At 37.0% G+C, this 24,746-nt stretch overlaps 2 protein-coding genes across 2 annotated transcripts; one reads left to right on the forward strand and one right to left on the reverse strand.

Moving 5' to 3' along the window:
- Positions 1-1,722: 1,722 nt before the first annotated feature.
- Positions 1,723-12,172, forward strand: LOC136279893 (G-protein coupled receptor GRL101-like). The gene is made up of 19 exons (XM_066164336.1): positions 1,723-1,911; positions 2,617-2,654; positions 3,268-3,339; positions 3,805-3,876; positions 4,247-4,318; positions 4,948-5,019; positions 5,539-5,610; positions 5,785-5,856; positions 6,776-6,847; positions 7,107-8,106; positions 8,380-8,464; positions 8,734-8,802; positions 8,957-9,025; positions 9,125-9,184; positions 9,474-9,542; positions 9,649-9,708; positions 10,168-10,230; positions 11,442-11,502; positions 12,073-12,172. The coding sequence occupies exons 1-19, from the start codon at positions 1,723-1,725 to the stop codon at positions 12,170-12,172; spliced, it is 2,367 nt and encodes a 788-aa protein (XP_066020433.1).
- An 11,736-nt stretch (positions 12,173-23,908) lies between these two features.
- LOC136279909 (kinesin light chain-like) lies at positions 23,909-24,534 on the reverse strand. The gene is made up of 2 exons (XM_066164376.1): positions 24,243-24,534; positions 23,909-24,138 (listed from the first exon to the last, which is right to left on the reverse strand). Exons 1-2 carry the CDS (start codon positions 24,532-24,534, stop codon positions 23,909-23,911), a joined length of 522 nt encoding a protein of 173 aa, XP_066020473.1.
- Between the last annotated feature and the right edge of the window lie 212 nt (positions 24,535-24,746).

Consider the following 24,746-nt stretch of genomic DNA (forward strand, 5'->3'; position numbering starts at 1 on the left):
GCATTGAAAATCCGATTTCAATCGTTACTGATCCCATTTAAATTCACCTTTCATGGAGCCTTTCCCCTAACGTAAGCAATTTTCAGGAAAAAATAATCAATTCGGACTTTTTTCATACAATGACTGCTCAAGAAAAACATTCCCACCTCTCCCCTTCCACTTGGAGAACACATGGTTGGGTCAAACAGGGGATATTTTGTTTATTACACTTCAATCATTTACAAACATCATAGTGTCATAACAAAGGTTCTCTTCTTTGCGCAAGTTTAAGCTGTGTATTTGTAAAAAGTTAATTTTTTTGGAGCTGCTTATGTAAAATTAAAGAAAGTCATGATCCTTGCAGGTAAGCTGCAATTTTACCAATTGCAGAAAAGGAAGACTAAGAAAAATTCAGGCTCGGACGGGATTTGAACCCAGGCCTCCCAGAATATTACTACCAACTGAGCTACGGAAGTAAATGTCAACTCCTCCGCCCTTATGCCTATTTACTTTTATAGGACGCTCCATAGCCCCTGAATATTTGCTTCAGTTATATTCTGGTCATTTTCCTTCAAATGTTTTTTCTTAAGTGCGTATAACAAAACATTTAGAAACATTTTATTGTCGAAACGAAGGCTCATTTTACTGCGCGACTTTTCGATATGATGTATTTGCGATGAAATGAGTTTCTTTTGACTTGCGGATTAAAATCAAATAAATACATGATCCTCGCAGGTGAGCTGCAATTTTACCAATTGCAGAAAAGTTGACTAAAAAAAAATTCAGGCTCGGACGGGATTCGAGATACTAATTGGGCGATGCTGCAAACTTAGCTACAAAGCCACACGTTATGAGTGAGGTAAATTTTGGAAGATACATCTTTTCTTGGAGAAAACTTATGCTCCTTGCAAAGAGGTAAATCAAATAGCGCCATGACAAACGCAGGTGAGCTGAAATTTTAGCAATTACAGAACAGTCCTGAAAAAAGGATAAAAAGGCTCGTTCCTTGACTTTAGGGGTTACCTCGCTCCAACTTGGGAGGAGTAGAAGAATCTAGAAACAATTTTGCTTTTATTTTTTATTTTGTTTTTTCAACACTTTAGGTGTATTGGAAATTGTTTGAGTTTACGTATTTGCTACATTTTTTTCGGTTTGGTATACACAATAATTTTTAAATATTGTTGAGACTCCTTCCCAATTTTAGTTTATCCAACCAAATTAAAAAAAACAAACAAAAAAAAAAATTCAGGCCTGTACGGAATTTGAACCCATGACCTCTGCTATACCGGTGTAGTGCTCTACCAACTGAGCTAACAAGCCAACTGGGAGCTGGTTCAAATATATGACTTCCATATATTCACAACCGTTTATTCACCACTTCACAGGTTTATTTGGGACCAACACATTGACCGGCTCCCAGTTGGCTTGTTAGCTCAGGTGGTAGAGCACTGCACCGGTATAGCAGAAGTCATGGGTTCAAATTCCGTACAGGCCTGAATTTTTTTTCAGGCCTTCTTTTCACTACTATTTAAGTAGTGTTCATTACTGCTAAGATCGCTTTCATTCATGTCATTAACCGCAGTTCAAATATATGACTTCCATATATTCACAACCGTTTCTTGTGAAAACGCCAAGGAAAGAAAAGACATGTTGATAAAATTGCCCTATGGAGCTATGATCTGCGTTCTCAGTTTTACTTTTTACCCGTCCAAAGTTTTCAGATGAAAATCAAAGAGGGTAGAAATGTTGTCCGATGGTATCCGCCGATACAAATTTGTCGAATGGAATCCGACGGGGTCCATGGGAACCCAAAAGAGTCCATCTATGTCCGTCGGAATCACTGGTCTTGTGGTAAACCTAACCTCAGACAAGTGCAGTATAAACGAAATATGCCTCGTTCTTAAAGCCATGAAGCGAAACAGCTCGTTTCAAGTGCGAATGACTTGATTATATACCTTGTTTTTCAATCTTAAAGCAAAACAGCGCTTTACCCTTACAATTGCAGTATCCGGGAAATATGGCCCGTTCTTTAAGCTATGCAGCTAAAGAGCTCATTTTAAGCGCGGACAACGGAAAATAACCTCGCTTTTTTGCTTAAAAACAGTCAAATGCAGTGTACGTATGAAATGCCTCGTTTTTTATGCTATAAAGCGAAACAGCTCATAACAAGTGCGAATGACTAACAGCGACTTACGACGCTTTACGTAGGCAACTGCAGCAGGCGTGGTATATGGCGAAATATGCCTCTTTTTTAAGGCCATGGAGCGGAACAGCCCATATCAAACACGAATGACTTGAAAGATACCTCGTTTTTCAAGCGCGGATAACTTCAAATCTCGTTCTTCAAATGTAGGGAAGAGTCAGTGACTGATTGAAAAGATGAATGACTAAATCTTATGAGAGACAAGAAGCCATCAGGTGTTCCAAAGGCCAAGCCAAATGTATTATGCAGTAAAATTTGAACAAGGGTGGTATTGAATTCGAATGAACTGAACTAGAACTGCTTTCGAGTTCACTGAGTACTTGTTAATTCCTAAATTATAAGCTTTAGACAGGCAATCGGTTCAAACAATTTTATTTCAACTGATTCAAATTAGAGTAATTGCAGCACTTTTTTTAACTCTTCTGCTCATACAGACAACTCAACAACAACAACCTGGAAAAGATACAGAAGGGTTTGTTTGACGGTTTAACAGCATTGACGCGCCTGTGAGTTTAGGAAAGGAAACTTTCAATACAAAAAAAAAAATAGTAGCTAAAATTATTTTTTTAAAACAAGCGGAACCTCTGCAATGAAGGTGGAGAATTATGTGTTTTTGAGTAAGGGGGGAAAGCATGAAAACGTATCGCTAAAGAAGGCCATACGCTACAGTGAAGGCTTCGTTCATAATGGCGGGCGTGATTCTGACTCATTTGAATTATGTAAATAAGCCATCCTGGCTCCACTTTTGATCAAAACTTCTATTGATAGTGAACTTGTGGCGAAGGTCAGAAAGGCTCATTTGCATTTATATGCATTGTTATTGGATGAATGAGCGAGTTAATGCGCAAGGTGGTTGTTCCAAACACTAAACAGCAGTGTTGCACAAATGAAACACAGCAGGAAAACGAGGTTGCCAGCTTCAAAATTATCGAAAGCTATCAAAAATCAACTTAAAAAAAGGTCAAGATGTTAATCAGTATTAAGTAATACTAATATAAGTATTGGAAACACACCCAAATTAGACGATGCAATTACAAATTTAACTAAATAAAAAGGATTGTCGCATCATTCCAACTTTTATTCAGATGGCTGCAAGACAACAGAATTGAAACGCCGCACAAACAAGTTTTCAAAGATTTGACTGAACTGAACGACCTGTGAGTTTAGTCAATTCAATACGATGTGTTTATAAAAGTGTTGGCTCTTTATCAATTTTCTGTTCCTTATATCAGAGATGATAAAAGAGGCCAAGTGACCATGTCACAATCAATTGCAACATGGCAATCCTGAGACGATTGTACATCATAAAAGGCAGGTTTACCGAAAGCTTATAGCGTGACCAGTGGGCGTTCCTCATTAGTATTGGGTAGCACTACTTTACATCATTTCCCTCCCATCAGTTGGTGTTACTTGAGTAAAGAGCATGAAAACTATCCACAGTAGCTTGGTGCACTTTCATCATAATTATAATGTTACAGCAACATAGCATGCTACAAGTGCCCGTGAAACGCAGCGAAAGAATTCAAAGTGTGTCCCCACTGTTTCACTTTTTGTGGGATTTACATTTCAGATGGCGTTATTTTTTTTTGAAAGACTAATGCATTTTACCTTGAAACTTTCAGGGATCTGTCTAATAATGAAATCGAGGATCTCCCTCAAGAAATCTTCAGCAATCTGGCAAATATCAAAATACTGTAAGTCAATAAGAAAAACAAATAAAAGAAAATTAAAAGCACGACGAGAAAAGAAATTTTCTCTCTAAAATTTGTCGAGCGGCAAAACTTTCCGCGTTCCTGTCTGAATTTCAACGTACATACACAAAAATAGAGGTTTTGAACTTGAAATAGAGTTTCATTAAATGTTATCACTCCAAATGTCCTTCGAATTGATCTAATTAAAACTTTTCATTAAAACGTCTCTCACTGAATGAATGCAAAACACGCATATTTATATTACACAGATATGTAAGCATATCGTTATTTGGATCTTATCAGTTGCCATCATTATCTACGGGAAACCAGTTCTGCTTTGCAGCTAAAGGTAGTGTGTGTTTAACTGTTGCAGGCTTTTATCAAACAACCAACTAAGAGATTTACCGCCAACGGTATTTGCTAACCTAACCAAGCTAAAGACAATGTGAGTAGTAAAAAATGGTTTGAATGACTGAATAATTGTAAAGGAGGATTATCCTCTCTTGTTAATTAATAGTCGATTGATCGATTGATGGAATGATGAATTTTTGGGATAAAAAAAAAAAAAAAAGAAAACGAAAACATTTGCAGCACATCTCAAAAGATACCCAATGTAAAGTACGAAGATGTAGTTGTTTAGGGGGACTTTCTAAGAATTGCTTTTGAATTCGATAATTCTGGAGCTATTAAGGTCAAAGACAGATTCATTCAGTTGATTTAATAAATTGCCAAAATAAATCGAAGATTGCTCTCGTTTTATTTTATTCCCTCTCTGATCAATCTAAAAACCTGTGCCACCCTATCAACCAATCAGGCACCAAACCAAAATCCAAACGTCACTTGATAACTCGCATTTTCCGGCGCGTGAGGCTTTGTGCTTGAATTGTTTGTACTTTTAATGTACACTGGTTCCTTAGCCTCCCTTTGCTTTGATTGGTTAAAGTGATTACTCCGGCTCTTGCTTTTGGACACTCACTCAAAAGGTACTCTAAGTACCGACCACTGATATAACATTCAACGTTTAAATTAAAAGAAAACTGGCCAAGAACATATCCGTGATTTGCAATTCAACAGAAAAATTGAAAAGAATGAGATAAAGGAGCTGCATCCTCAACAGTTTCGGGGACTGGTAAAGCTGTTTGACCTGTGAGTAGTTCGTTAACATTTATGTATTCCACAAGTTTTGAATCTAGGCATCTATCAATAGTAAAAATATATTATCGTGCAGGTAACATATTTTGGCCCGACTGCTGAATTTGTTCATTACTGCAAGCGGAATAATGTCTACTCCGATCCGCCTTTTCATGTTTTTAAGACATCCTTTCATTTCCTGGAATTTCTGATTTTAAGTCATGATGAGGGTCTATGTAGGACGTTTTTCTTAATGCTAACGATACATCACGCGAGTGGCTTTTCAGTACCAAGTTTATTTTGTTATACATCCTTGGAAATTTTGCAATTCATGCCCGACGATACGCCTTCAAAGAAATCTCCTGATTCCCAGCCCATCAATTATCTTTCTCCAAAAATTTCTCGTAATAATATTGCAAAACGTTAGTGAGCATTCTCATGATCCCTTTGATTCCTATGAAAACGATTACAAATGCCCCGTTCTTTAATCCATTATGTCCAACATTCATTTCATTTGTTTCCTTTCTTCACTAGCTATCTATCGGGAAACAAACTCAGATACTTCCCACAAGGAATTTTTAAAGGCTTAAAAGAGCTTTTGATTATGTAAGTAGACTATGAAATTCTTCAAGTGAGTAATAAGCTTTGAAATAACCCATAACGATCATGAAATTTGAATGCATTTAATTTCACCTTTAAATGATTATTTACACATCAATGTCGAAATATTTTACCTTCCCTTTTACTCTATATGATTAAGTTTCACTTTCTTTTTGTTAGAGAAATTGTTGAAAACGAAATGACTCATGTCTCCATCGACAACTTCAAAGAAATTAAACAGTTAAAAATTCTGTGAGTGTTATAATTAATCAAGTGATGACCAAGTTGTGAAACGGACCTTGCTACCTTAAGGTGTAATATTTGACAATTGAAACATTATGAAAACACTTCAAATCGATGCTTTTATTGTAAAAGCATCTTACGTTATCTGCAACTCACCGGAAATGCTTTCCTGACAGCAGATTGATTATTTGCTGAGTGGGAGTAAGTTTGTAAAGAAACTTTAGTGCTGCGTCGGTGCAGGGCATTTCAATATATTTGGTGTCATTCTACATCGAGACTCTGATTGGTTGAGAGCGTACAGTCAATATACAAAAGCGTGTGAAGTTGACATGATAACCGATATATCCATCAGGTACTGGGTTATCATGTGGAGTTCAAAGTCTGACTAGTTTCCAAGCCCCTCGTCAGTGTAACGTCCTGAAACTTTTGCAAAGTCAGAGAGAAATGTCTTCTTTCCCAGAGTTTTTTAAAAATGTACATTAAAACAGATAATGATTTCGCTTTTCCCATGATATCATGGGCTGTAAAACCCTGTGTCTGCTTTAAATGCCTCAGCCTCCGGCTTCGGCAGATAACTCAGACTTCAGCATTATGATAATATCATGACCAATCTTATCCAATGTTTAATTATTATCAAGTGAGTTGGTAATGTAAATTGGCCACCCTGAATAGCCTCAAAAGCGGACGCCTGAGCATTAGCCCTTCGTACAAGAATAGAGGAACTGTAAGTTGTAGGTGGTTTAGAAACAGGAAAAGACGCTTCGCGATTTGAGGGAACGTGATCACGAAATAAACATGAATAAATTAGTTAAATGAAAGACTTCGTTGACATTGTGTGATTAAGAGAGCCTATTTGAAAGATTAATTTTTGTTGTGGAGTTTTGCGGCTTTTGATCACTGCATTTTAATCTCCTAATTTAATTTCCAGGTATATGCAGTATAACAAGATGAGGGAGATTCCATATGGTTTTTTCGATATGTTGAAGGATATACAACGAGTGTAAGATTTTGATAAAATTCATTCGCAAATTATTAGTTTTTGAGCAAAGCTATACATTTTGAATAGACAACATTTTGGGGAAATTAAAGTTTTTGCAAAAAGAATGGAAGACTTGGATTCTTAAAAAAAATATTTTGTATAAGTCAATGGATAACTCCAGCCATCAGTTACTGATATATTCTTAAAAGCAAGTTCTTGTCGACAAGGTCTGTGAAGTTTTAATGAAATAACTTCAGTGGATGATATTTTACAATTGTAGGAGTCTCGACACAAATCTGATGTGTTGTCATATGCACAAGGAGGACGCCGACTGTGCTTTCACGTACAACGACGACTTTGCCAACTGTGAGAGCATGTTTAAGAATTCTGCCCCAAGGAAGAGTATCTGGGTGATAGGAGTATTTTCTCTGGTTGGTGCAGTGTTTGTTGTCACTTGGCGAGTGATCTTTAAAGAAAAGAACGTGGTTCAGTCCATCATGTTGCTCCACTTAGCAGTGTCCGATGGTTTGATGGGTATTTACCTGATCTCTCTTGGCACTAGAGATCTGTTGTGGAGAGGAGAGTATTACTTGCATGACTTCCAGTGGAGGTCTGGTTTGTCTTGTCAAATAATTGGAGCGATCTCCCTTCTGTCAAGTGAGGTTTCGGTTATGATGATGACACTGATATCTGCTGATCGGCTTAAAAATATTGTGTTTCCTTACCAAGGTGCTTCTCTGAAACCAAAGGCAACACATATCCTGTGCATCATCATATGGGAAATTGGCTTCCTTATGGCCTTTTTGCCTATTGTTGGTATTCAGTATTTTGAAGACCCATTCAGGTACCATAGTTACTATGGTAGAAGTGTGGTATGTCTGCCCTTGCAGCTTACTTCTGATAAGCCGGCAGGTTGGGAGTATTCTGTTGCTATCTTTCTCGCTTTGAATTTTGCTTTTTTCTTGTTCATCATGGGTGCTTATCTCATGATACTAGTGAAGTCTTACTTGTCTAGCCGGCGACTAGCCCGTCAGGGTACTGAAAGAGAGATCCAGGCCAGAAGAGCAAACTTTAGGAGGGAAACGGCTCTTGCAAGGCGGGTGTTCTTCATCATCCTGAGTGATTGTGTGTGCTGGATGCCGGTGATAGTGATTGGTATGAGGACCATCATCGAGAAGTCTTACGAAGCGCAAGGAGACCTCGCTGTCTGGATTGCTGTATTTGCCCTTCCGATCAACTCGGCCTTGAATCCTATCCTGTACACCTTGTCAACAGAACAGGTAAGTTATGCGCTTTTAATCCATTATAAGTAATCAAGATAATAAAATCCGTAAGTAGACTTATAATGGCTAGTTACAGGAAGGGTAATAGTTTTCAGCCGACTATAAGCAGTGTATAATAGCGCTCAAGACTGCTTTGTTCACCTGCAATTGATACTGACAATGTTTCAAAAGCATTGGATAGCAGAAATTCGTTAGTTTCTATTTTGTCATCGGAACTCAGCTCAAGGCAGTGAGCGAAATCTCGATCACTTTTGGCTATTTTGTATCCAGGTCAGAGGCATTCTGAAGAGCAAAATGGACAAAGTCTGGAACTACTTGAAGACCGTTTTCACCTGCTGTGGTCGGGATCAGGAAGGTGCGATATAATTATAAGCTCCTGATAAGAAATAAACCGAAAAACCATGTAAACTAACAGATGGCTGCAAACACAGTTTATTGATCTATTGATTTATTCATTCAGTCACTCAGTCATAAATCAATTCCCTCATGCATGCATAGAGGCATTCATTTAATCATTTACTCGCTCGTTCGGTCCATCGTTCTTTTATTGGTCGGTTCATTTGTTGTACGAACTAAATATTTCCCGACTCGACATTGACTTTTCTTCGTTGTTTTCTTTAAAAGGCCAAGGAGATGGGGAACAACCGAACCAACCAGGAGAAGAAGACAATGGACAACATGGCGGCGAGGGAGGTAAATCCTTACCCGTATTTCTAGAAATACCGTGAAAACTATAATCGAGGGAAATAAAGGGCAATCTGTGAATAAAAATATTTTTTCATGTCTTCTCTTCTTTTTATGTTCCCTGTTTTTTTTTTTCTTTTTTTTTTTAATTTTAAAATTAAAGGCCAAGGAGAGGGAGAGCAAGTTAACCAGCACGGAATGGAAGAAAATGGAGAACATGGGGGCGAGGGAGGTAAAAACCTTTCAGATGTCAGTTAACATATCATACAAAGTTCAAACGAGGGCACAGGGTTAGTCTGTATACATTTTTTATCTACTTTCACTTTTCAAGGACAAATTGAGGGCGAAGAAATCGAACTGGCGAGTGTTGGCGTGCATCATCCACAACAGGGTAAGGCTAGAGTTTCCAATTCAATGTCAAGTTTTCAATGCTATTCTGTTAGTTTATATTGTACCTGTGTTCCTCTATAACTGAAGGATCTATGACGTTAGGATATTTTCATACACACAAATAAATTTTATCATTATAATTTCAATTACTCAACCTTTCTTGTCTATTACGTTTTAGTAGTTTGAAATTGTAGATCTCGTTCTGCGTTTGTCACAAAAAATCCTTCGTTCCATCACTTATTTGTTTCTTGGCTCGTTCACAATTTTTTTTCTTTGCTTTCTTTAAAAAGGCCAAGGAGATGGAGAACAACTGAATCCACAGGGCATGGAAGACATTGAACAACATGGCGGCTTGGGAGGTAAGACATTTTTTCCTTCTAGTGAACACGGAACGGACATGAAAACTGTGAGTGACAACACAGTGGCAATCTCTAACTATATTTTTTATTAACAATTTTTTTCAAGGGGAAGTCGAGGGTGTAGTTATCGAACTGGCTCATATTGATGTGCGTCATCCACAACAGGGTAGGCTAAAGTTTCTCCTCTAATGTCATCTTTACGTAGATAAAAGTTCCGTACTGAAGTTTTCGTTGCTGTTCTTTTAGCTTGTATTGCCAAGACTCTACAATATGTTGTATTAATGGTAGTTTTTATTTTGTTTTCTACTTCTGGAGGAATCTGGGTCAGATGGATATTTTCGTACACACAAATCAATACAGTTCATTTACATCATTATAGTTATCCACCCCTCATCGTTCATTACGTTAGTTCTAAATTCTACGGATTAAGTAAGGTTTAAAAGTTTTGAAAAATTTCTTTGTTATTTTGTCTCCAGTTATTGTCATTATTTGAAATAAAGAAAAACAAAATAGTCTGACTTGATTCTGAAACAATCACTAATAATGAGATAATGGAAAATAAGGTACAATATTGTTCATCAGTTTAAAATAGAAAGAATGACAGTGTTTACCTTTTTGTTTCAAGGAGTACTTGATGAAGCCGAAAAAATCGAACCGGCACCTATTGAGAATGCTGATCTAAATCAAGGTAACTTGTCTTACCTTCTTTATTAAAAATTTATAGCCAACCTTTTTTTTTTTTAGAAAATTGGTCGCTATTCTTTGTTTGTTTGACAACTCATTCGGTGTTACTGTGGTAGAGATGGACAAACCTTCTAAGGTCTATTAAGCTATCCTATGTATCGATCAGTTCAGAGTCTCATTACCTCCCTTAGGTATTGCCGAGCTCTAAATGAAGTAAATTTCTAATTTCACAGTTGGCTTTCTTACCACTATAACTGGTGGTCAAATCAAAGAATATCAATTATCCTCAAACTGGACTAAGAGACGAAATTTTTTAATGCAAATGAGCGAAATTTGGGCGCAATAAATTAAGATTTTGCATAACAGGTGGCGGCCAAAATGAACGGCAATAAGTATGAAAACATCAAGTGGAGTATAGATTCACGTAATTCTCATTTGGGAGCTTTAACATTCTCATGCAATTCTTTCAAGAAAATTGCCAAGCAAAAGATAAAAAAGACCAAACACTTTAGAAATCCCAAAGTTTTACACGAATCTATTATGTGTAATATTACACGTGTTTGATAACTAATTGAAATGTCACGAGCACGAAAGCAGAACTAATTGAAATGTCACGAGCACGAAAGCAGAAATAATTGAAATGTCACGAGCACGAAAGCAGGGTATTTTGGGTCTTTTATCCGTTTTTAATTTGGCTTTGGGTTTGTTTTGCAAAAAGTGCAATGTTCTGTTGCGAATTTTGATGAGTCTCGATAGAAAAGAGAAGGCCATTAAATATACCCGATGCAAATTTCTTTGGCAAAAAAAACAGTTTTTCATGTAATAATTACTTCCACTTTATTATTCTATCCTCTTTGTTTCGCCGACATTTTGCAAAAAAATTGTAATTTTTTCGTTCTTATTTTTATTCATTTTTCCTTTATTTGCCGTTTCATCAAATAAACAAATTTTGTTGCGAATTTATTTGGAATACCTCGGTAAAAAAAAAAAAAAAAGCAGCAACAACAAACAAACCAACAAAACAAAACGAAAGCAGCCAATTCGGTTTATTTCTCCAGCATTACCTCGCGGATTACCCTACAGGTACCTATTTATTTTGTGTTTTTCTTACATTTAGAGTGTCGTTAACCAGTTTCATCAAGTTAAGCAGTTGCCACAGCGCATTAAATACCTTATCAAATATGTAATTTTTTTATTTTGTTTTTTTAATGTTAGTAAAACGGAACAAGAGTTTAAAAAAAGGGGACGGTAAATTCAGGCATTCCACCGCAAAGAAGTAAGTAGTGAGAAGGGGGATATACACAGGTTCAAATTCCTCGAGAGATACAAACTGTCCGCATAACAAAGTTGACGGACGTTGTAACTGACAAACTAACTGCTAAATTATTTGAATTACTGGCTTATTTGCAAACTAGCTAGCTCCTTAACCTATTGCTTAAACGGTTGGAAGAGTGACTGTCGTTAGCGGACTTACCTCACTGACTAACTGACTCACTAACTTCCTTACTCACTGATTAACTAGCTGACGGACTGACCGAATTACTGACAAAAATGAGAGAGCAACTGATAAACCAACTAACTGACTACTTGACTGACTGACCAAACGAATGTTGAGCAATCGTCAGACCAACTGATTAACTGTTTCACTGACTGGCTAACTATGTGCCCAACTTAACAGCCAACCGAAACATCGATTGATAGTTTATTTTATTGACTGATGGATTGACTGATTAACTGACAGAACGGGGCTTTTTACATAAATAATTATTTTGCACGATAATAGCGATTGAACATTTCTTTTCTTTTCCTTGTTTTGCTTTTGTTTTGTTTTGTTTTGTTTTTTTAGCAGAAAAAGGGAAAAATCAAGATCAATGCGTCAAAAGTCACCTTCGGCTACCGAAGCTGTCGATGAAGAACACACTTTTGAAGAGGACACAAAACTGTAGGCAGTTAAGTTCGAGGAAATTATTATAAATTCTAAGCAATTTAACAAGAAGAAATGGCAATTAGAAATCGGTAATTTCGTCATTTGTTTTTTATTAGGCGTATAAGATACTTAAGATAGAAAAAAAACTGTTTTGTTAACTTTGTTTCTATTTAGATGTAAAGGAGGACTTAGTTATAATGAACCAATCAGTGTGCGTTGCTTAGTTAAACCAAATTTTACTCGATCTTTGGCTGTCTTTAAAAAAATCCCCAACAAAACGATTTTTTTTCTAACGATAAGCTATAAGTTTTCAGATTTAGACAATTTAATTGATGTTTTAATGGTTTATGAGTTAGTGTTTCTTATCCATGACTTATGTGGTCTCCATGGCCACTTCACATAATCAGTGACATCATCTTATCGATCGTGTCTACAGTCACAAGAAGTTTCAGCTTCCCTCACCTAAACAAAAACCCATGCGGTTGTTTGGGATCCTTTAAGACATTTGCTAGGAGTCTTTTGAGGGCAGATTAAGACAGCTGGAGATGGGAAGCACATTAAAGGCAGAATTAAGTAATTGAATTGTGTTCATTGGCTTTAGATGAGAGAATGTAATAGCAACAATTGTTATGGGAAGTCATCATCAAATATTAGTTTCTAGAATGCCTTTTCACAGTGACTTGGAGGTTATGTGACTATGATGCCATTCTGCCAGAAGTTTAGTGTTGTAGGCTTACGGAATGTTCTAAATACGTCTCAAGGATTCAGTAATCCAGGAGTAATTATGCATTTAAAGCTAAACTGAGGGAGAGAGCTACTGTGATGTACTTCAAAGAATGTGCATTTAAAAGAGATTGTTAAAAACAGTGAATTTGTGACAGTGGAGAACTGAGGTATAGTCTGTAGTGGTTTGTAGAAGATAATCACTGTATTGCCTAAAGGAGTCGCTTCTTAGTAAGCATTTTCACATGTTGTTTAATTACGTAATAGCGGTATGGTATTCTTTCTGTCTTAGAATGTACCGTGACAAGAGATTCAAAAGTGGTTTTCAAGAGTTTTGACTTAATGCTTGCTCATTTTTCCTGCTTGATTATGTGCTTCATTATTAGAACAATACCGGGTTTTTCTTCATATTTCCTGCAGAGTTCAGAAAATGCATGCTTTCTAACTCATTGAATTATCTAACAAGTTGACCCTCGTTAAAAACAAAAATAATAACCTGTGCCTTTACATGAGTTAAGGAAAGCTTTAATTAGTGAAGTTTTAGCAAATTAATCAATTGGTATATCAAAGAAGGTGCAAGTTATAATAGCACCAATGAGCTCATGGAGGTTTATTGCAAAAAAGTTTTGTTAGTAATTTGATAATAATATAGATGCTGTATTCAATTGAATTATTACTGCCATTATTACAATAAAAATAAAAATAACGAGAGGGATCAATAACACCTTGGCTATTTGAATTTGTGTTTATTTTAAGTACTTGGATATTTTGCAAATGAAACGAGTGCATCCGATGTCTCACATCAACTACAGCGACCAAAACAATCATGCAAATGGTCAAGCTCATCATATTCATAAAAATAAATGGAATCGTATACATAAAAATAAAATAAAAGAGAAGTAATGAAATTCATATTTTTTTGATTTTTTTTCCTCGGTCCAGAGAAAGAAAAAAAGAACAAACAAACAAAGACGCTTTCCGAAGCTAACTAACTCACTATCTCCCTTTTCCCGTGCTCACCCTGTATTGAGATAAACCATAATAGTTTAAAATGCTCCTTCCCTATCACTCTCTTATAAGCCGATTCCCTTCCCTTTCTCTTGAAAACTCAGGTAATAAGTTTTTTAATCAGAAAAAATGTATATTGATGCGATATCTTTTAAAGCTGGACATTCTTATTGAGTTTTTTAAAACCCTCTTCTTGGTTTTTTTTTTTTTTTTTTTTTTCGCGAGGAGAGGGAATTTTTAGAAACCCATCATGTGTTTCGCAAAAGTCTAGACACGCTATTTTCCTTTCTCATTTTCTATATAAGCGTCATTCATGTCATCTTTTTCACTACTTCAATGTTACCTGCTGTTAATAAAACTGTCTATAATTTCTTGCAACATTGTTTAAGGGAAAGAAGCCGAGAGGGCTTTCAAGTAACTTTTGATGGATGAACTTCAAGATCTCTGTTTATTATGTTGAGTGGGGTGTTGTGATCTAGTTAACTATCTAATAAGGAGAGGCGGGGTTAGGGTTGTTGAAGGCCTAAATGTAATAAGTGTCCTAAATGTAATAAAGTCCTAGATGTAATAACATTTGGTCCTAAATATAATAAAGTCCTAAATGTATTAACATTTAGTCCTAAATGTAATAAGCCTCTAGTGCAATCGTTTAACTCCTTCGGGGCATTGTTGTTATGGCGGACATCCACATTGAGATCTTAAAATGACAGTTTTTTCACCAAAAAAACCGCTGACAAGTAAACATTTCACATTACGGGCTCGCTGATATCAATCAGCGTCTTTTTACTTGCTAGACATAAGGAATATCAGCAGTCGAAGTATGGTCCTTAAAGCGGTTTATTGATCGAGTTGAAAATCATTTCCAGCCCAAAGTGGGCTAGTGCTCGGCTGGAAGCTCAATAGGATGGAATCGATTGGTACGTAGTTATTAAGAAAAAGAAAAAAAAAAAAAAAAAGAAAAAGAAATTGACTACATGATGAACTAGCATGCTATTGTTGATGTTATCGTTCGTGTTAAAGTCTTTAGAAGTGATGCACCATTTTAAAGCAGTTTGAATGATTTCGCTATGTCACATGTTAATCCAAAAAAAATTATTAATATCAGAAGTGTTCCTGAAATTTTGCACATCAATGATATTCAGTGTCAATTGATTTTAATGAAGCATTTGAGTTCATTTTTTAGGATGACTATCCTGATTTATTCAATTTTGCACCAGGGATATTGCATTTCTAGCCCCTTATGGATTTACTCCACCTCAGTAATCAGTTCCTGTACCATATGACTATAAGTGGAAACTGTTGAGCTTTCTTTTTTTCATTCATTTATTTATCTATTCATTTTCTACCCTCACGGTGGGGAGAAGAAATGAAGACAAAAGATAAAATATAAACATTAGATCAACTGTAAATTATATGTTTTCCCAATATTTCGGTTCGGAGACTGATGAACCTGTCATAAGGGGCTAAGGAAGGTTCATTAGACCATCAACTGACCATCGCGTTGAATTTTGTAGCTCAATGGTTCAATTTGACTCTTGCGTGGAAAAAAGGCAGCATGTCGGGACCTGTGATCGTGGATAACATATGATTGGTCAGTAGATATCTTGCTCTGTAAGACACTTTATAATATATATAGCTAGCAGCGCACGCGGGCAAGATGAAGTGAATCCTGTGTTCTGATTGGCTACCTGAGCGGGCATGATGGGCCCACCTTCGTCCGCTCGGGATTCCCCGTATTGATCCAACGCAAGAAAACTTACAAAGTTCGTAACGTTTGGACAATGTTGGCGTATACATAGAAAAAAAATAAACGAGCCTCTTGGGTTTATTGTGCTGCAAACACAGTTGGCTTTCACTATCAGCTCTCGAAATGAACAGGCCATTCTTGATCCTTATCAAAGCGAAATCTTTTGCTATACAGTGAATCCTTTAATGATTAAGCCAAGAGAATATAAACTCTCTGGAACAAGCTTGCATGGTCAAGATTACTGGATATTAGCCTCGTTCTTTTTCTACCTTTTTACGGACCGAAAGTTCGTCTCAGTCCACAAAAACGCAAAAAAAAAAAAAAAAAGAAAAGAACTCGGCCAATATCCAGCCATTTTGACCTCACGCTTGGTCAATAACGTATATGAATATATTTTATGCAGACCCATACAAATCTGGCAAGAGAAGATAGTGCAAAAAATGTACTTCCGAGCCCGGAATTTGTCTAACGTATAGGTCGGTGGACTTCCTTTTCCTTGTAATTTGGTTCATGAAGTGTAAACTTCAGCACTGATGACAGTGATATATCGTTAAAATCTGTTACACTTAAAGAGTCTGAGCCAATGATATAAAGAGAGCTACTGGTCAGCGTTCTGATTGCTTTTGCGTCCGTCAATTTGATGCCAAAAGTACATCAATATCAGTATAAGGTTTTGTAGCCAATGCTTCTCAACCTACATCTTTAGCAAATAAAAAGACGCTGATCAATATCAGTGAGCCCGCAATATGCCGTGAATATTGGTCAGAGAATTCTTTGGTGCAACAGCTGTCTCTTTCACATCTCAATGTTAGCGCTACGTTATTACATTTAGGGCTTTATTACATTTAGGACCAAATGTTATTACATTTAGGAATTTATTACATTTAGGAATTTATTACATTTAGGACAGTTATTACATTTAGGACTTCAGCAATTGCCACTTAAATGTATTTTTAGTAGGAATTTCGCGAATGACTGGATGTACTTACCATCCCTCACGGCGCCGCAATTTGACCTTAGCTTAACGTATGAGAACGACGTTGAGTTCCAAATGGAAACTTAAATCACTTGCCCTCGGGGTTTCTCTTCTCAGACCACGCAAATTTTCATGATTTCATGTTGTTATTTCGCGGAGGACGGTTGAAATCCAACATTCAACGCATCAATTTGACGAGCTACACAACACGGTAAGGTGCGATTCCTTATTGTAATTCGTGATATTACGCTAATTCAGCTTGATTTCTGAATTTGTGCGCCTGCCTTTTCATGTTTTTGTCTGAGCAAGTACTAGAGATCACCTATCATAGAGCCCAGATGCAACTCCAAAGCGATTGCTATAGGACCTCGGTATGGGAGAGATGTGTGCGATTGGATGCGTTTACCGGCATAACTGATAGCCTGATCTCAGTTTTTTGACCCAACCTGAGTTGTCTCCTTTCTTGCGAGTAAAGTTTTGTAACTTTCTGACTGAGATTACCCTAATTGGCTCGAGGAATAATACTTCTGTCGTCCATTTTTGGTTAACCTTTAACTCCCAATATCTGATTGTTAGTTCTCCCCTCTAGCTCCCACACAATTCCTTGTAAATTAGTTGCTAGAATTTGGTGAATGATCAAGATATAAACTTCTACCTAATAAGTTTGAATACTTTCATTAACCGTTTGCTGGAAATAATGTGGAAACTATAGGGAGAAGTTACATGTTAGTCGCTTCTGGGAGTTAAAGGGTTAAATTGTTGTACCGGAAGCCAAGAAAACTCATAAAAGATTTTTACTTTATTGTTTTGATACCTTGTTTTTTCCTCTATATAGCAAAATTATGTGAATTCAGCTGCTGTCTTTGAATATATTGTTTATCGTCGGGGCAAGAACTGGAGTTTAGCTGCCATACAGGTCACTGACTTCAAAACGACTGGAGAAGGGCTGTAGAATCGGAATAAAATCACTGGACTGGATATGTCTGCTGACACGACTGACAAGCTGATGTTAATTTTATGACTCAAGCTGTTTTTTTACCTTTCTTCTAAGGAAATTGTATCAGTTTTTAGATTGAAATTGTTTTGATTGGTTTGACGATACTGTAATAGACACTTTTGAGTAAATTTTAGGACCAAAGCGAAAAAAGTATAAAAAAAAAATAACGTCATAAAGGTTTCCTGATTTTTTTAAAGATGAAACCTATGTATTATTAAAGAATTAATAAAAGAGGATGAAAACTTATCATAATATAGTATACAAGAAAATGAAAGTTCTCATAAGATTAGATTGACCAGACGGTAAATTTAACGATTGCGAGTTGAGTCGAAGGCCGCATAAAATAAGTGAAACAGCTATAAACACGTACCTATGGGTTTTTGCGGCGTTTAGGCTACTTAAGGCTATCGTACAGGGGTCAAATCACTTTTTAGAGTCTGGTTTTAGGGCGGCTAACTTCGCAAAGGTGATAAAAGATCGAAAACTCAACGGAACAATCTTAAGAGAGCTTGAAATGGCTTCTGAGATCTCTTGCCAGTTTGAATGCTTTTCTGAAGACCGATGTATGTCATACAACTTCCTTTCCATCCATGGAAATGAGAAAAGTACATGCCAAAATGCAACTAAGTGATCTGACCGATTTGTTATTTTTAGTCGAGTTAATTTTACCAAAGAACATGGAGCACTGTTTAAAGGAATACAGGTTATAATACTGGTTGGTGTTAGTATTAGAGAGCTATGAAGCATTGAATTGAATTGAATAGAGTGGGAGGGCTGGAGAGGGAAAATATTTAACTCGGGGTCATAATGTAAAGACTGAGCGCAGCGAGCTCCTTGAGTCTTCGCCACGAGCCGAGTATATTCCAGTATGGCCCTGTCAGTCAATGAGCACTTTAACACATGACCACTACTTCTCGAAACTTTGGAAAATTTTATTTCAGCTTAAATAGGACCCGAAAGACAAGTGGACGCGATACAACCACAAGAAAGATCCTATTTTAAAAATGTTCTCTCTTTTTTTTTTTTTTGAGTCAGAACAAGAAAATCAGAATTCATCGAAAAATGGGTCTTATTTTCTCACTTCTTTATTTCCACCGAGTACAAGTCCACAGTTAGAAGCTTTCTTCGTGATTGCGCACGGGGTGTCAGGCGAGTCATATACGTTTTTTGTATTCCTACTTTTGAGCGTGCAGGCCTAAAGGTTATGACGCCATTAATTTTTATTTTCATTACAGAAAATAACGTTGATACTCTCAGTGAGTTATATCCTCAGATGTTTAATTCATAGATTGCTCCAAAAACACTATTTTTGAGATATTTGCAGATAAAGCAAGTGTATCCATGCGATGTCTCAAATCGACTAAATCAATAAAAACGAGCATGCAAAAAAAAAAAAAAAATGAAACTGCTCACATAGAATAAAAGGGAACCAGTGAAAAGGATGTCCCTTTGGCGGTCAAATAGATCCGGAAAAACTAATACATTGTTTTCCATGTCTTCTCATTTTATTGACATGTAAGGGAGAACGGCCGTGACTTTGGGGGTTAGCGCAGGCTCATTTTCGAAAGAGCGTCTGGTAATCGAGCCTTGGGAAGTAACATCTGACGGAAATTCTAGTAAAGCCTTTATACGGGCCCAAGTGGCCCATGGAGCCGGTGCTTAACTCCGGTTTTCTTAGCATGAAGCGGCTAGGAGTATTGCGACTCCCCACTGGATGGGATGCTAGTTTATCGCAGGGTTACTCCCAGCACGTTTGCTGGTACCCATTTGGATACCTGGGTGAAGAGAAGTACTGTGAGAGTAAAGTGTCTTGCCAAAGAACACAACACAATGACCCCGGCGAGGGCTCGAACCCGGACCACCCAATCCGGAGTCGAGCGCACTAACCCTGAGGCGACCGCGCCTCCTCAGATGACGGAAATTCTAACAACTTGATAATTTAATAGATTTTCATTGAACACACCAACACACCTTCTCAACAATGTTTTAACTTAATTTGTTGTAAAGTATGGGTTTAAATAATCATCTTGGATTTGATCGAAAAACAAAAGAATAATCGCAACTAAAGAAGTCTTGAGGAGGTTTAGAGTAACCTTAAGCAATAATATGAACGTTGGAAAAATATTGTTTGGGAAAAAAGCCCAGAATAGGAATTTTCAATCATTTTTTGTCGAATTTCATGGTTTTTTTTTTCGTTCTGGTGTAGTGTACAGTACATTTCGAGTGGATGCTCAATTCCAATAAGAAGAGCAATCAAACCACGATAAAATAAAGAAATAAGCAATTAATAGATGAAATAAAATTTCTCTTAGATCACGAATTGCTTGAACAAAAAATCTAATTGTATAAGACCATAACTTTACAATACGTTTTCTGCTGATAGCTGAATAAATGTTGATGAGCCAACAACAGCGTCAGCTTTCGAAAAGTACATAAATGCAATTACTCACCCCTGAAAAAGGTAAGAAGTTGGAAAGATTTTTTATCAGATGCTTTTCCCCTAAAGTAATGACATTGATACGAGGCCTAAAACATTAAATTTTCACAGTGTTTACCGCTGGTACCCGAATAAATCTTGCTGCACCAACAAAACGTGACAATTCAGTTGTAAATTAATATACAAATGCCCAAGAATATCACATGAGAAAATATCATGGATATCTGTGTTAGTAAAGCAAGAGTTAGTAGGCAAACACTACGTTCAACATGAGCAGCAGTAAAGTTTTGTGACTTCACGTAGAACTTCAGTGAAAAAAGACAGAAAAGGAAAAGGAAAGGAATTTAAGAAAATTATGCAAAAGTTCTTTTCCATAACATGAGAAATGAAGGAACATGTCGTTTATTTACTTCTTGATCAGTATAGATTTTCTTAAAACATGGTCTGAAAGATAGCTTTTCCTAATAGCCAATCAGGCGTTGATATTTTCATAAAAAAGAGAAAAAGGAGTCACATCCCGCAATTAACGACATCATGTAAGTGAAACCAAGTTATCTGATTAAGTAGCCATGCTTCTTGTCATAATATTTATTTTCGAGCTTTCTGAAACAGATATGGCAGATTAGTAAATTATATGACTTGACCCCTTTATAAGTTTGAAGAGAGAAGCAATTGCTGTCTGTTCAAAGAATAAAGGGGTTTTATAAATTTGTCGATCTGGGCTACTTTTGTGAAATGAAGCATGAAGCTTACGGCAAACGGGAAGCAGCTACTTGACATTTCGCATGTGCCATTTGCCGGTTACTGTTATTCTATGCTCTCATCGATTATATTGAGAGCGCTAAAAAACCGACTTACCATTTTAATAGTCGAGTCAATTTCACACATTTGTCCATCAAAGGATTCAATTTTAAAAAAGTAATCCAAGCATGGCAATCGCCATTATCATGTTAACCAAAACTATAACAAAATTCTCGAACGTAATTTGTTATCACCAGCCCGATTTGAGCACTCTTAGGACAGTGTCATGCTTGTTATTGGATAGTGTGATTAGGACAGCTAAAGTTAACACGTCATGCCTGTTTAAGTGGACAGAACGTGTCATGTACGCGCGGTAAAGGTAAATAATCTGATCCAACCGACGCGTCGACCAACAGGTCGTCAACATACAAGATACGTCGGTGGTGTGTCGGTGGTGCGTCGGCGACTTTGTTTGGGCCTTATTTATGTAAATCAATGGTAATCCTTCCTTTTCCACACTTATCTGTAACGTCTTCCTTGGAAAACTTTCACTTACGATATGAAAATGAATAATTTTCTTTTGGCCGCGATCTTGTTCGTCGTGTTTTTGGAACCCAGTCCCCACTCAGTTACTTATCCTGACTGAGCATAAGATGAACATTTCCTAAAATTTTCCTTGAGAACACCTTGATATTCTAAACCGACACCCGTCCTCGAGTTTTTAAATTTTTATCACCTAAAACACTGCAGTTTTATTACGTTGGACATTGACTTTTTCAAACTTGGTAGCTCTTAAAACGGTTCATAATTTTTTTTAATGAAAGCGTATAAGTGATGTCAAGTTTGTTTCTCAAATTGTCATAGTTTTTATTAATTAGTAACAGAGCATTGTGTCGTCCAAATTTTTCCGTAATCATACTAATGATTAACAAGTCGGACTCCAGCTTCACGGTCGTCCGCTTTTAATTTGTCAATCACTCGTATAATTACAGACTGAATTAGACTCTACACGCTCATATTCCAATATTAATGATTTGGGGAAATTCTGATAAAAAAAAGGTTTTCGGGGACGGTCTCGGAATTTTTCACAAAACCATAGGATTTTGAAATTCGAGTTAAGGCCTTGCTACTGAATCACGCAATCGTAAATGAAATAGACTCAAACCGTTCCTTGAAACGTTGCCTTCAGGGTCATAACTTGCGTCCTCTACTGCCCTCCAGTTTCCTTTTTTTTTTTTTTGGTAGCTCCTGTAATTGAAAGGGGATAACTTTAACACCAAAAATATGTAATTTAAAATATAGGTCATTAAGTAAAGCTTAAAATTTTTCGAAAATGGCCGTTCGAAGAATATCATTTAAACTTTCTTAGACATTTCAATTAGCAACGAAGCTTACCAAGACTATTGATTGTTTTTTTAGTTTTTTTGGTAACGTTTTCAAAACAAGGAAACTGTGTACCAGAAGTAGTGGTCAAACACGGCAAGAAAAAATACTATTTTTATTGTAATTGATACAAGCATGGGTAGCTTAGTAATGTAATATTTTACTTTCGAAAACGGGATGGATTTTATATTTACAGATTATTTTTTAATTAATCAGGACCATTAAAATTTCCTCAAATTTGATCGCGGGAAGAATTGCCGTATTTTTCAAGCAATCTTTTTGCAATGACTCCGGTTTGATTTTTAGGCAAGTGACTAAATTGGACAAGAAAACTAATTAACTATCCAACCTTTACAGAGTAACACTGATAGCAGACATTCTACTCTCCAGAGATTTCTGAGTAAAAGGGGTGTGGATGTGGGTGATCAATTCCAATAAGAAGAGATCATGTGGATCCGAAAAGGATACTGTGAGAAAAAAAAAATTAACTAAGAATTTGAAATATATTCTGTATCCTCTTCTACAACAGAGAATCTCTCCTTAATATAAATTGTCCTACTGAAGATCCTGAAAATCATCATGACGGGCGTTCGCTTTAGTTAACTTTGTCGGACTTCTATAAAACTCAGGAAAATGAAGAGATCTGGTGATCGGGTCGTAGTACTGGTAAAAGTACCTGAATGTCTCACAACGATAAGCAGTCCACGCCTTTCTTTTAGGAATTCAAAGATGCCTTAAAGTTTAAACTAGGAGAAGAAATTCTTAACAATTCTCGAGGTCGTAAGGGATTAAACTAACCCTGATTAATTAACCAAATTTTTTTTATCAACTAGTCTTGAAGTTCGCGCGAAAGAAAATGTACATCCGCATGAAGATTATTGAACAATGAGTTGCCTGAACTTTACTTCTGTAACCCAATACATTTAAAAAAATACACAGGTTACAGGACAACCACGTGTGTCTATATCCTAGTAATCTGCTGTAGCTAAGTCACCTTATTCTAAAGAATGTAGCATAAACATGTTCAAAGCCAAGGCTTTGAACATAAATCTCCAAAACACGATCATATTTTTTTTTCGCCTCCTCATCGTGACCCTGTTCATTGTGTGCGTCACCAATATTTTCACCTTCAAGCTGTTTCAAGCAAATGTCCAGTGCACTTGCATGTTTAACTTTGCTTCTAAAAAATCGCCTAGACCACTATATACAATACCCAGGTTATTCTAAGAGGTTACAACATCTACATGTTCAGGTCCGATCTGTTTCAGACAAATGTCTAGTGCACGTGAATGGTTGTCCTTTGCTTGGTGGAAATCACCAAGATCACTGTATACAGTACCCATGTCATTGTAAAAGGCTGCGACATGTACGTGCTTAGGTCCGAGCTGTTTCAGACAAATGTCCAGTGCACGTGCAAGGTTGTCCTTTGCTTGCTAGAAATCACCTAAATAACTGTACATAGTACCCAAGTTATTGTAAGAAGCTGCGACAGTTAAACGCTCAGCTCCGAGTTGTTTCAAACGAGTGTCCAGTGCACGTGCATGGTTGTCCTTTGCTTGCTGGAAGTCACTTAGATCACTGTTTATAGTACCCAAGTTACTATGGGAGCTGCGAAATTTAAATGCTCAGGTCAAAGCTGTTTCTGACGAATGTCCAGTGCGCGTGTATGGTTGTCCTTTGCTTGCTGAAAATCATCTAGATCACTGTATACAGTTCCCAGATTATCGTACGATGCTGCGACATCTACGTGGTCAGGTCCCAGCTATTTATTTTCAGACGAATGTTCAGTGCACTTGCATGGTTGTCCATCGTTTGCTTAAAGTCTCCTGGACTTCTGTATACATTACCCAGGTTATTATACGAAGCTGCGACATCTACGTGCTCAGGTCCCAGCTGTTTCAGACGAATGTCCAGTGCACGTGCATGGTTATCTTTTGCTTGCTGGAAATTATCTAGACCTCTGTATACAGTGCCTAGGTTATTGAAGAGGCTACAACATCTATATGGTAAGGTCCGCGCTGTTTCAGATAAATGACCAGTGCACGTGCATAGTTGTGCTTTTCTTGCTGGAAATCACCTAGATCAGTGTATACAGTACCCAGGTTATTGTAAGAAGTTGCCACATGTACATGCTCAGGTTCGGGACGTTTCAGACGAATTTCCAGTGCACGTGCATGGTTGGTCTTTGCTTGCTTGATGTCTCCTAGATCACTGTGCGCAGTACCCAGGCAATTGTAAGAAGTTGCCACATCGACATGCTCAGGTCCGAGAAGTTTTAGACGAATGTCCAGTGCACGTGCGTGGTTGTCCTTTGCTTGCTGGAAATCACCTAGACTTCTGTATACATTACTTGTAAGAAGCTGCGACATCTACATGCTTAGGTCCAAGCTGTTTCAGACGAATGTCCAGTGTACGTGCATAGTTGTCCTTTGCTTGCTGGAAACGTCCTGGACCTCTATGTACAGTACCCAGGTTATTATAAGATGCTGCAACATCTACATGGTCAGGTCCGAGCTGTTTCTAAAGAGTATCCAATGCAAGTGCATGATTGTCCTTTGCTTCCCGAAAATCTCCTAGACTT

The sequence above is a fragment of the Pocillopora verrucosa genome, chromosome 1 (assembly GCF_036669915.1).
Source record: "Pocillopora verrucosa isolate sample1 chromosome 1, ASM3666991v2, whole genome shotgun sequence".
Classification (NCBI taxonomy): Eukaryota; Metazoa; Cnidaria; class Anthozoa; order Scleractinia; family Pocilloporidae; genus Pocillopora; species Pocillopora verrucosa.

Bases quoted from the DNA above. Each gene is read 5' to 3' on its own strand.
- LOC136279893 (XM_066164336.1), top strand. From the start codon at position 1,723: ATGTTGTCCGATGGTATCCGCCGATACAAATTTGTCGAATGGAATCCG. The intron at 5,020-5,538 runs GTGAGTAGTTCG...TTTCTTCACTAG, and splicing joins CTGGTAAAGCTGTTTGACCT to CTATCTATCGGGAAACAAAC. The intron at 5,857-6,775 runs GTGAGTGTTATA...TTTAATTTCCAG, and splicing joins ATTAAACAGTTAAAAATTCT to GTATATGCAGTATAACAAGA.
- LOC136279909 (XM_066164376.1), bottom strand. From the start codon at position 24,534: ATGTCGCAGCTTCTTACAAGTAATGTATACAGAAGTCTAGGTGATTTC. The intron at 24,139-24,242 runs GTGATTTCCAGC...TCAATAACCTAG, and splicing joins TACTGTATACACTGATCTAG to GCACTGTATACAGAGGTCTA.